General features: G+C 28.6%; 1 protein-coding gene across 5 annotated transcripts in view; it reads left to right on the top strand.

Annotated features, from left to right (window-relative positions):
- Positions 1 to 13684, top strand: part of LOC132943112 (titin) — a 110557-nt gene that overhangs the window by 51434 nt on the left and 45439 nt on the right. For all 5 annotated transcript variants that reach the window (XM_061011928.1, XM_061011929.1, XM_061011927.1 and 2 more), the window contains 13 exons: positions 180 to 482; positions 551 to 850; positions 912 to 1211; positions 1273 to 1572; positions 1669 to 1968; positions 3446 to 3745; positions 6128 to 6448; positions 6550 to 6891; positions 7179 to 7253; positions 12704 to 12808; positions 12873 to 13055; positions 13122 to 13245; positions 13312 to 13357. In XM_061011928.1, the coding sequence (XP_060867911.1) occupies positions 180 to 482; positions 551 to 850; positions 912 to 1211; positions 1273 to 1572; positions 1669 to 1968; positions 3446 to 3745; positions 6128 to 6448; positions 6550 to 6891; positions 7179 to 7253; positions 12704 to 12808; positions 12873 to 13055; positions 13122 to 13245; positions 13312 to 13357 (2999 nt within the window). The remainder of the gene's footprint in view (positions 1 to 179; positions 483 to 550; positions 851 to 911; positions 1212 to 1272; positions 1573 to 1668; positions 1969 to 3445; positions 3746 to 6127; positions 6449 to 6549; positions 6892 to 7178; positions 7254 to 12703; positions 12809 to 12872; positions 13056 to 13121; positions 13246 to 13311; positions 13358 to 13684) is intronic.

Raw genomic sequence — 13684 nt, 5'->3', positions numbered from 1 at the left:
TCTAAATATTGTACATAAAATGTGATTTATATATTAAATACATTTAATGAGCGCTAATTATTTTAATCGTTTCTCATATTATGGTTTGTTATGCTTTTGAAACTGATTAAAAATTAATAGGTTATTAGAATAGTTTTATTTCTATTTTAATTCACTAATGTATTTAAAAAATATTTTAGATTCTGAAGAAATTGGCGAAGCTCCAACTTTTGTGGAACCTATTAAACCTAGAAAAGTCAGGGGGAAAAAGTCTATAGAATTGAGATGTGTTGTGAAAGGAATTCCTATACCTGAAATAATTTGGTGTCGTGAAAATGAAGAAATAATTTCGGACGATGACGAATATAGAACTTCATTTGATTCTAAAACTGGTGAAGCCATATTAACATTAGTAAATTCTATGGAAGTAGACCGATCTACGTATCTTGCTAGAGCGGTGAATATTCACGGGAAATCTGAATGCATGGCACATATTACATTTGGTAATATATTATATACAATGTTGACTGAAACTCAACTTAAAATAAATTATTACATTTTTAATTTTCAGAAAAAGAAGAATATGGAGAAGCGCCCAAGTTTGTGGAACGGTTGAAACCGAAAGTTGTGAAAGCTAATGAAACAACTGAACTCACATGCTTAGTCAAAGGTGTTCCATCGCCAACAGTTGTATGGTGCCGTGATGATGAAGAAATCATACCAGATGAAAGTCATATGCTAATTTACATTCCTGAAACAGGAGTGTCTAAACTTATTATAGTGCACCCCGATGATATTGATGAGTCAACGTATACAGTGAACGCAATTAATAAATTTGGAAGAGCTGAGTGTAGAGCAAATTTGATAGTTCGTAAGTAACGTTATATATAATATTATATTTATGTAGTTAATTAATTTTTAAATTTAATTAGAAAAAGATGAACTTGGAGAGGCACCGACATTCGTACAACCAGTAAAACCGAAAATTGCCAAAGCAAATGAAATAACTGAACTTAAATGTTTCGTAAGAGGAACACCGAAACCGTTAGTAATTTGGTGTCGTGGCAACGATGAAATAATTCCCGATGAATGTCACTTGGTCACATATCACCAGGAAACTGGAGAATCAATCTTAACGATTTTAAACCCGACTGAAATCGATGAAACTATTTATACCGTGAACGCCGTGAATAAATATGGCCAAGCACAATGCCGGGCAAATCTAATTATACGTGAGTGCATTTTAAAATATGTTATAAATTCTATTAATTATCTAAATTTTCCTCCCATTAGAAAAAGATGAATCGGGTGAAGCACCAATATTCGTAGAACCGATAAAACCAAAAATCGCTAAAGCTAACGAGGCCATCGAGTTAAATTGTTTGGTTAGAGGAATACCTACACCTACCGTTGTTTGGTTTAGAGGCGACGTAGAAATAATTCCAGATACCACTCATTCAATAACGTTTATACCAGAGATGGGTGAATCGAAACTGGTTATTTCAAAAGCCACAGAAGTTGATCAGAACACATACACTGTGAAGGCAACCAATAAATATGGCAGAGCTCAATGCCGGGCAAATGTAATTATACGTAAGTCACATCGTTGAACAATTATATTATACACTATAAAATGTAAATTAATGATTTTAATATTAATACAATGGATTATCAATTCAATGTTTTTAGAAGAAGATGTTTTTGGTGTAGCCCCGAGCTTTGTTGAGCCTATAAAGCCTGTACTAGCAAAACCAGACCAAACAACTGTTTTACGATGTTTGGTGACTGGTAATCCGATACCAACTGTTGTTTGGTGTCGTGGAAAGGACGAAATTGTTACGGACGACATGCACACAATCCAGTTTATTCCAGAAACTGGAGAATCCACATTAACAATTGAAAAAACAACAACAGTCGATGAAGCGCGTTATTCAGTAGAAGCAATAAACAAATTTGGAAGAGCTATTTGTAGAGCTAATTTGGTTTTAGGTTAGTATTGTTATGATTAGGTATTTACCATTGTTTTCCAAATAAAATTATTTTAGTAAGTTATAATACTGATAGTTAAAATCGGCATGCTTTTGTTTTTTTAAATTCCATATGGTGCGTATTATCTATCAAATATTTATCATTATCTCTTATCAAAATTAAAAATTATGAAATCTCTTTTTCGGGTTTGAAAAATAATCATATTCATAATAAATAGTGAATAAATCAAATAAATTGAAATACTATATTATATTTCATTAATACTAGGGTTAGGATATTTAGTATCCTTAAATAATCTGCATGTGCACACCTAAAAGAATAAATATGTAAAAGTCATAAACAACCCCTAAATTGAAAAATTAATACAAGGCTCTTTAATATATAGTTACAATCACAGTTGAAAAATATGAAAATGCAGTATATAGGTAGTCGCAATTTTTTTATAAGCATTTAAAGTTCAAATTTTGACAAAAAAATTTTTTTAGTAAAAATCACGAAAATGCGCAAATTATTTTGAATTAGAAATTCATAAAAATTATTCATTTCAAATCTAAGATTTAAAAACTTTATGATTCCTCATAAGTTTGGCTATATTTATCAAAAAAAATGTCTACATGAAAGTAAATTAAATTTGTATGAATGTTTGAAGTAATTTTTACCACATTGGATATTCACTCGATTTCTCATTTTATTTACTTAATAATATTTTCAAAATATTTTGACTCGTTTTGAGCTGTTAACGGATATTTTCAATTTTTAAAATTGTTTTTACTTTAATGTCAGTACAATTTTTTCGTCGGGTCAAAACACTTGAAAATGTAATACAAAGCTCCTCACATATTTTTAAAAATATTAGTTTAAAACTATTAAAAATACATAGGCAAGATTTTTATAATAATTTACTATATAGTTCAATTATTAACAAAATTTATCAAATTTAAAATTTAAATGATTCAATAGGATTGAAAATGTAAAATAAGGTTTTCAGTTATGTAGTTAATTCTGTAACCAAAAATCTAAAAAATATTTAAAGAGTTTTTGAAATTATTATTAAATTATTATAAATTATTATTCTAAGTTCGAATTCGGATGAAATTACATATTAAAACCAAGAAAAATGATTTCAGGTATTTTTTGGGAATTTGAAAATAATATTCGTGGGCACCCGATACTTTTAAAGTATATTATTATATTTTATGTATATACAATTACGTTTTCAAATGCAATGTTTATATTTCTAATGTAAAATTAATTACTTTATAGTATCAATAATGGCAGGGTACAACTTTTTTTTCTAACCAATTTTTTGGTTTTGTTTATTGCCACAGAAACGCGAATCAACAGTAAAAAAAAAAAAATTATTAAATTAAATAAATTCCTGACAAGATTTATAACGACTTTATTATTTTCATTTACAATTTCCTGAAGCCTTATTCATTCATTATCAGAATAATGTTTGATGACATTGTATTTACAGAAAAATATGACACTGGAATTGCTCCAACATTTGTTGTCCCGATTAAACCCAAAGCCGTCAAGCCAACCGAAACTGTAGAACTACGTTGTGTAGTTACCGGGACACCAATGCCTACCATCGTATGGTGTCGTGGCGACGAACAAATCGTGCCAGACGACAGTCATGTCGTATCTTATACACCAGAGACTGGCGAGTCCAAGCTCACGATCTGTAATGCCACGGGATTGGACGTAAACGATTACATCGTGAAAGCAGTCAACGATTTCGGAGTGGCACAGTGCAGAGCAAATCTGATTATAGGTAATAATAATGCGATATTGTTATGTTTGACAATAGTCACTGGTAGTGTCAATTATTTTATGAATGGTTTGTATAGTGAACGTTACTGTTGATTTTGTCTTATTGATAAGATAATGCACTTAGTTTTGGACCGGGCTTGCATTAATATCAGTTACAACATTTAGTAATGTTAAAGGACCCCTTAAAATTTGACTAAAATTACTCATAGTTAATTTCGTGGTAGTTAATAATGGTTATATAATGCTATGTAATACTTGTAATCAGAATGTTGACGAAAAAAGTATATTTGATAAAGTATATTATATTTTTTAATGGTTCCCGGTCACCTATAAGACCGGAATCATTAGGCATAAACATAAACTGTAGTTTCTGGTAAAAATGAGATTTAGTTGATACTTTATGTTTATGAGAGGGGAAGGTCTAAATAAAAAGTTATCAGTACTTTAAAAACAATTGGGTAAAACGAAAAACCAGTTTAAAAAAAATTTTATTATATTTTCAAGTATTTTGACTAAGAAAGTACATTTTTATCAATAATTATTTAAGAAAAAAATACCAAGTTCAAACATAAAATTTCAAATGTCTATAAATTTGAATATAGCTTCAAATAAATTTAAATATTTTGAAAACTTTGTGTATAGGAAATCATAATTTATATGGAATATTTTAAGGTTCTATGCTTATTCATTTTTGAATTATCACAATATAAAAAAGGTGGGTTAGTGGATGTCGCTCTGCTGTACAGTAGGTTATAAGTGGGTCACTGTAATGGATGGTGTTAAATTTGAATTCAATGATATATTATCATTGTATGAGAAAAACGATTCTGAGCGAAAACGGTCAGTCAGCCTATGATATTACCAAGTATATTTGATGATATTATTGTGAATAAAGTAATAATTTATATATAACCTATTTACGTGGAGCCTTGTTTTAAATTTTCTATCCTTAGCTATAAAAGTTGAACTACAAAATAATTATTAAACTTTAAATATGATACATTTTGTCAAAATTTGAACTTTAAATACTTATAAAAAAAAATTGTGCCTATGTATTTTTAATATTTTTCAACTGCTATTGTAACAATAATAATACCTAATACCTATATCAGGAGTCTTGCATTAAATTTTCACGCTTTTTTACACAACAAATAAAATTTTATTGATATTTATAGAAAAAAAAACTAAAAAAAATGAAAACTGACAATGTCCGTAAACAGCTCAAAAAGAGTCAAATTATTTTCAAAATTTTATCGTGTATAGAAAATACTAATAAAAACATTCAGTGAAGTTTTCAAGTATCTACAGTCATACGTTTTTTATTACAACAAAATAAGGAAATCGTTACATGAGAAATCAAGTGAATATCAAATGTTGTAAAAATATGAATTTCAAACGCTCATAAAAATTTTATTTGACTTTCTTATAGACATTTTTTTTTGGATAAAGGTAGACAAACTTATGGATAGTCTTGTATTACATTTTTAAATCTTAGATTTAAAAAGAAAAATTTTTATGAATTCTCAACTCAAAATAATTTGCTAATTTTCGTGATTTTTCAGTATTTTGTCAAGATTTGAACTTTAAATGCTTATAAATAAAAACTGTGACTAAGGATTTTTTATATTTTTCAAATGTCATTGTAACAATATAGTAGGAGCCTTGTATTAATTTTTCAAGCTTTTTTACCCAACAAATAAAGTTTCATTGACAGAATTGAGTTTCAACAATTGAACTGAAACCAGAAAATGTTTCCAAACAGTTCAAAACAAATAAAAATATTTTGAAAATTTTATCGTATATAGAAAATGCAAATATAAGCAACTAGGAAAAAATTCATGTATATACGTTTATTTGTTTAAAAATTAAACCAAAAACTAAAATTCGATTTCGTCAAAAACCGATTTTGCGTAAAAATTCCCGTTTTTCCTTAATTTTTATATTATTTTTCCGGGCGCTTTTGAAAATTATTGGGAAATTTAAATTTTGACCTCTCAAAAGTATCAATTAGATTCACTTTCCCATCGAAAAAGATATTGAAGTTGAAAATTGAAGCATTATTTCGACTACTAATCGTGTACACAGACACGAAAATAAGCATAGAACCTTGAATCATTCCACATTTCCACATTCTACTATTTACTTTGAAAATAATGTTTGGGCTGTTTTTGAAAATAAGTATCTCAAAAATGATGATGCCTTGTAATCATAATACAAATACATTTTTAATGTTAATGATTTCTTTTAAGTTATTAAAAAACCCGTAACTGCTTAACCTAACTATCGATTTAGATATATAATAATATATCTAAATCGATTAGTGCAAACGATTCATCTTCTTTTAAACAACATGTATTAATATTATATATTGTGTATTATACAGACGACGTCGTTCGAGAAATACCTATACCGTTAGAGGAGGCGCCATCTATAACTAAACCTTTGCAACCAGTAATAACTAAAAAAGATTCGTGCGTCACGTTAGACGTGCATTTCAGAGGAACTCCCGAATTAAAAGTACAGTGGTTCCACAACGGCAAAGATATAACCGATAAGAAAACGTTCATGCGCACCTTAACTATAACTGAGACCACGACTGTGATAATTATAAAGAAGATCACCAAGAAAACCACTGGACGTTATGAAGTTGTGGTCACTAATAATCGCGGAGAAGCGAAAACGTCCACTACAGTATTGATTGAAGGTAAAATAATTGAATAGTACTACTAATATTTGTATTTATATGTAAGCATTACAAAACTGTGTTTTTCAAAATATATTTTTCAAATGTTACGTTCTCTGTAGATGAAGATGATGTAGAGGAGAGTATAGTACCAGAAGAGGCGGTGGTCGGGAAAGCGCCGTATTTCGAAACGGAATTGCAAACCGAAACAATATGGGAGGAGGAAGAGGAGGAAACCATAATACGCCTTGTTGTAAGAGTAAAGGGCACTCCGAAGCCCAAGATCCATTGGTACGAGAACGGAATGGAAATAACGCCCAGCGAAGAATTTGAAATTGAAGAACAGGACGAAGAAGTATCTGTGTTGACGGTCAAGAAAAGGCCAACGGAGAGCGTTCGGGAAATAACGTGTCAGGCCACGAACGAGTACGGGACAGCTACAACTAGGACTTTAATAATCACAGGTAATTCCGAATATTTTGAGACACTTAGTTTTCGATAAGGCGTGTTCTTTGGACATGTGTGTACTCTTATATAAATAGTTTGTTTTGTTTTTCAGTTTCAACCGACGTTCTCTTCGCCATTTTTCCTATCGATTAATTGAATGTTAATTATTATCTTGCACTCTCACACATACACACACCCATACAATATTATACGTAACCCACCATGAAGTGACGCCCTCCAAATGATAATTTAACTTGATATTGCTTATGAAAAAAAATAATAATGAAGTAACTGTGTTCTTTAGGTATTAAAGGGACGAAAGCCTACAGGAAGCCGTCGTGGGTGACCCAGATGGAAGAGTTGCGGGAACAATTACAAGGTAAATGCACCTCTGATAGTTTAGACGCTTGTTGTGTGTACAGTCCCGAAACCCGGCCCGATGAAAACGACGGAGACGATACGGTCGTCCGATACGGTACGTACTTTGCCGATTACGATGTCAACAGCGCGTTCTACTTGAGCCCCATACAAGAGCACAGTGAGCCCACTTCATCGGACGGTGGTTCGGATCGGGTTCGGTCTCTGTCCTGCCAAGAGGTGTCGTCCTCTTCAGCGGCGGAGACAGAAGACCCGACCGGCCGCAGTCAGACTTATCCGAGGACGCATGCCGATGAATCGGTGGCCATGTATAACCGCCGCAAGTACGCTGGCCACCCGCTGGAACCTCGTGAAATTGACCCGGAAATGTTCTTCCAGCTGCATACAGCTGATAGCCAAGATGAGCTCCAGGAGTTCCTGTTGCTGGAGAGCCAGTGCATGTCCACTGACGGTGGGCTGCACGCAGCGTTTGTTGACGAAAAACCGATAAAATAACTGAAACCCTCGATTTTTTATAATATTATAATAAATACCGATCCGATTATTTTTGTTGTTGTTATCGCCACGGAAACGGTTTGTATACTTGCCATAACGTGTGTGTTAGTTTATGTGAGCCAACTAACCAATTATAATATAATATACATTGTAATTGCAAGGTTTCATTTTATCGACATTTTATGGCATTGATTTACTTATTTATCGATGATCTAAAAAGATTAAGTAAAGATGAATCGACGGCGTATGTCTGTAATAATTCTGTATTAACCATAGTGAAAAGTTACGGAATCGTCGATTTTTGATATTTACCTATTTTGGAAACCGGACTAAATGAAACACCTTAAATTTATTTGTTTGTGTTATTATATTTTGTGTGTTTTCTTATTTTATTTTGTTTGTAATTGTATGAAATAATATTAGTTTTATTGTTTGTGCCTGTGTTGTTTTTTAACCATTTTGTTTTGTATCCTGAACGAAATGTTAATGTTTGATTCAATTGATTCAACAATCAGAACTCTATTCCAAATAAATGCATGGTGTGTTCCCAACTTTAATCAATGAAGTCGGTTTTATATATAAAACAATGAGGTATAGACTTCCTTACAATATTATTCACTAATGTGAAATAGAATACTATATCACTAACTACTGGTACCTTCATTTAATCTTTTATGATACCTATTCGGTAAAAATAGTATCTAGTCACAACCAAAACGTTTTAGTTAAAATGTTCAGATGTTAAAAAAGCTAATGTTAGAAATAAATAACTTTCCAATATTATTAAGTATTATTAAAACATATTTACACTTTGATAACCAAAATCGATTTCAAGTATAGGTTACATTAGAAAAAAACTCAAGATAAATATGAAATATTTTTAGAAATCAGGTAGTGGTAGGGTACCTACTGTGGTAGTACAGTTACAGATAGCTAAATAATATAGCTATAATTATAATTTATATAAGGTTATATTATACTTAAATAGGTAATAAAAGAATGGCATTTTTAATGTTTGAATTTAGTCTAGATAACTATATATTTTGATAGTATTTCGTTTTTAACAACAACATTTATTATTTTTTTCAGTGACCGTTTGATTTTGATATTATTTTGATATTTACAAAATCACATTATTACATTTTAGTTTCTTACTTACTACAGCGTAAATAGTGACACGGGGCTGAAAAAGATAGATTATATCAAAAGTGGTGTAGCTAAATTGCCTATCCAAAACGCCACGTTACTATATTTTTTGATTCTGACAATAATTATTAATATAACAAAATAATCAAGAATCATTTTACAATAAATTACTAATTTTCACGTCAATAAGTGGCTTTTAAATTGAAGGTGGGAAAACCGATGGGTTTCCGTATTTCTCTAACACGTGTCAAATGAAACTTACCGATTAATCCTATAATAAAGCAATATGAATTCTGAAAACCAGTTTGAATTTGTCGTAAAGTCTACCTACTATATTATTTCCTCCTTTTTTATATTTCAATTTTACTCAAAAAATTATAATGACAAAAGTAAATACCGGTAAGTGGGTAACGCTCTGATGTACATTAGGTGTCTAGAGAGTCACTGTAATGAATGTGTTAAATTTGAATTCACTAATATACAATGATTGTACACGAAAAACGATTCTGAGGAAAGACAATCTATCAGCCTAATAGCCTATAATATTACTAAGTAGGTATATTTTATTATATTATTGTGATTAAAGTAATTTACTTTACTATTGGGCATTACGCCGAAAAAAATGCATTTGAAAATGTCATTGTAAATAATAATATACAATATCTGCTTGTATTTTACTCTAATAATACTTTAAGACTTATATTGTTAACAATGTGAGAGAAGCCTGGTATAATGATATTAAATTTTCAAGCTTTTTGACCCAATGAATAAAATTGTATTGATATTTATAGAAAAAAAAAATTGAAAATATCCGTGAACAGTTCAAAATGAATTAAAATATTTTGAAAATATTATCAAGTATAAAATGAAATAAAAATTTGGCGTAAATTTCAAGTATCTACAATTTTTTTTAGAGGTACACAAAAAACTAAAATTTTTTTTTTTAAATTATTTTTTTTAATTCGATTTAACGTAAAAAACCGGATTGTTCATTAATTTTTTTTTTCCTGGTGGTTTTGAACATTACTGTGATTTTTTAGTTTTGATCTCGAATACAAATATTAAATTCACTTTGGGAAAAATACTAATGTTAAAAATCAAAGCATTATTTCGACTTCTTAACGTGTTTACAGACACTTCAAAAAACACACACACATCATTGTAAAATTAATACATTCATAGCTCCGCTCAGAATCTAAAATGTCTAATTTTTATTTTTGAAGAATTAAAATTAAAACTTTAAAAAAAAAAATTGGAGAAAATCCATTTCATTTAGATTTAACGACATATTTAAAACTGTATTAAGATTTATTATCACTTGACAATTTTATTGAGTATTGACAGTTGACACATCAATTGGTACGGTTGGAATAAAAACTTGTCTGATTTATTATCGTCTTGAGCCTGTGTTAGAAACCGTCACTTTCAATCCTCTTATTTAACACTTGGAATGGCATCAGGTAGGCATAATTCAGTTGAAACGAATAATTGTAGTCGATTAAAATTTTATTTTATTTAATAGTGGTGTATTATATGATATAATATTACGTACTAATTATTATTTATCAAAATACATTTATTATTAAAAACAAATCAATAATGTTATAAGCATAGTTGAATAAATTTATGACAAGGTGGTGATCGTGTGTACATCTTATATAATGTGAAGTTTACAGTAACATTTAGGTACATAAAATATTGTAAATCAATACATTTTAAAATAAAGAACAATATTTATTCGATTTCTTAACCTTTTTAAAACCTTAAACAAATATCTACATGTGCATGTGCTGCAGTAGTATAATAGTTGTAAAAACTAAATATTATTATATTAGTACTTACACTGTAATTCCCAGGAGTGGCTAAGTGGATTTCATCCCCTCATCCCAAAAAATAACCATTTAAGAATTAATTAAATTGTATGTATTTAAACTATTCTCATACAAAATTGAAATATATAATCGTATAATAAATTATTGAGCGTACTTAACTTAATTGGCAACGGAATCACAAGTTTTACTAAGATTAGATAAATATAATATAATCATCATATTTTACATTCTGAGCGGAGTAATGAATATATTGATTTTTTAATGATGAATGTCTTTTTTTGTGTAACTCAAAAACTTGTAATTTTAGATAAACTTTTTTTTTATCCAATATTTTTTATGTATACAAATTTTTTACCAGAAGGAGCAAATTGGATCAAGATGGTACTTTAAAGAGGTCATTTTTCGATTTTCTCAATTATTATTTAATGCCACGGGAAAAACCACCAAAAAATTACAAAAAACCGCTAAAAATAGAATTTTAATTTCTAATGCTTTGTATATCCCCATAGAAACGAAATAAAAATAAAAATAAAAATGTTGTTACAATTTATAATATTAGTTCAACTTACAAGCTATAATAAAATACAAAAATAACAATACAAAATATCTAGACTGACAAACCGTCTCAAAATTATTTTTCTTATACAATGATATATCATTGAATTCAAATTTAATGCAATCCATTATACAGTGACCCACTTGTAACCTACTGTACAGCAGACAGACATCCACTTACCCGCTTTTTTATAAAATGTTTGACCCTTTTTGAGTTATTTATGGACATTTGACATTTTCGTTTTTTGTTTTCTATCAATATCGATATTGATATTTTTTGCTCTATAAAAAAGTTTAAATACTTAATTCAAGGTTCCTCATAAGTTATTATTAAAGCTATTTAAAATAATTTAAAGTACAAGGGCATGATTTTATTTGAAAATATTTGAATTTCAAATTTTGACCAAATAGGGAAACTTAGAATATAGTAATTGTTTTTTGTATGCAATGATTTATTATTGAATTTAAATTTAGCACATACATTACAGTGACTTACACTATGACTAGGTACCAACACTCGACACTTACTGTACAGTAGAGTGATTATCTTAAACCCCATTTTTAAATGAGATATATGATAATATATTATCGTTAGTATAAATAATAATTTCAATATTATCCATATAACAATGAAAACAATAATACTTGATTCCTTATAATTTATACTATGGTATAGGTATATAAGATGATAACAAATATTATTATTATTATATATAATATTATTGTTTGCATTTTATTTTGTGAAATCGTAATACAAATCCAATCAAACGCAGTTTTAATTTAAACGTATATTTTGTATATAGGTACTGAGTGATTCTTTTAAAAATCAATGATTGTATCAAAAGTTATTAACATTTATTTAATATATAGTACCTATGTTGTATTAAGTATACAATATTAGAATTATTAAATATAGTACTTTAAAATAAATTATGAAAACAATGTATTTCTATAACTAATTTTTATTATCAGAGAATTTTTAATTTTGACATCCCAAAAGTACTAACTAGATTCACTTTCCTACTAGATAATATATTAAAATTGAAAATCAATCATTTTTTCATCTATAAATTGAGTATATAAAAAACACAAAAATATATCTTTGTAAAATCAATAAATTCATTGCCCTGGTCAGAATCTAAAATGTATTATGGATAAACAGCGGTTTATTTTAGGAATGTACCTAACACCAGTTTTTGACAAAATCGATTTTGTTTGTTTTGTCATAAATCAATATTTTGTTCTCTTAAAGGTTTTTTTTAACATACCTCATACTAATATCCTTGTCCAGATTATTCTTATATTCTACATCGACTTACAAAAAGATGGTAAGCTCCATCAAAAATGTTAAGTAATATAACAGAAAATAGAATAAATAAAGTTCAATAATTTGTATTATTTATTTACATAATTTCTGTTACAGCTTTCCAAAGTCTACCAAGCTTTGTAAACGAATTAAAAGACGAGCGAGCTGTTGAAAATGAAACGATTGTGTTCGAATGTCAATTTTCAGGAAATCCTACTCCCGGTTTGATTACATAGTCCCCGTCATAATATATAAGACAAATTCTTATAACTTATTTTGATTTTAGTGATTATATGGTATCACGATGATACAATTGTCAGAAACTCACCTAATGTTCAAGTTAAAATCACTGACACCAAAACTACATTGACTATTAAAAAAGCAACAAAGGAAGATGAAGGTGTCTATATTTGCAAAGCGAACAGCAATTTAGGAGAAGCTAAAAATAGATCAAAACTTTATGTTAAAAGTAATATTGATTAAAAAAAAACATTAAGGAATATAAAAACTGAATTTAATTTATAATTAAATATAGAACATGGGGATGAAACATTCACAGCTACCGAAGATGAATTGGAAGAAAAAGAAGTGGAAGAAGTGAAGAAGACGAAAAAGACTAAAAAGAAGGCTATAAAGAAGAAACATAAAAAAGAATCTGAGTAAGTATTGAAAGTATTAAAATAAGCTAAAAATTATATACCTGTAATTCTTAATATATATTATAGATCATTTAATGAAACGGAAACAAAAGAATCACTTCGTATTAAAATGGTAATTATAAAATTTTTTTTATTGAATCATTATAATTTTTATACGGTTAATTTCAGTACCTATCTAATAAGTAATAACTTATAAATTAGGTATAATATATAATTAATATTATTTTATTTCTTAAGTAAGATCTATTATATGAATGATATTTTTAGGTTATATGTTTTTATTATTATCAAGTCTACCTGAATTCGTTTTTCGATCTCTAGGATCTACTAGATTAACCGTTCAATATTCATCATATTATAGCTAAAATTTTTTTATGGAATCTCAACTTTCTATTAATTTTACCCATATGTCCATATAATAAAGAAATATTAAATATAT

The sequence above is a fragment of the Metopolophium dirhodum genome, chromosome 4, assembly GCF_019925205.1.
Source record: "Metopolophium dirhodum isolate CAU chromosome 4, ASM1992520v1, whole genome shotgun sequence".
In the NCBI taxonomy this organism is placed as follows: domain Eukaryota; kingdom Metazoa; phylum Arthropoda; class Insecta; order Hemiptera; family Aphididae; genus Metopolophium; species Metopolophium dirhodum.
This window is presented reverse-complemented; position numbering and strand designations above follow the sequence as displayed.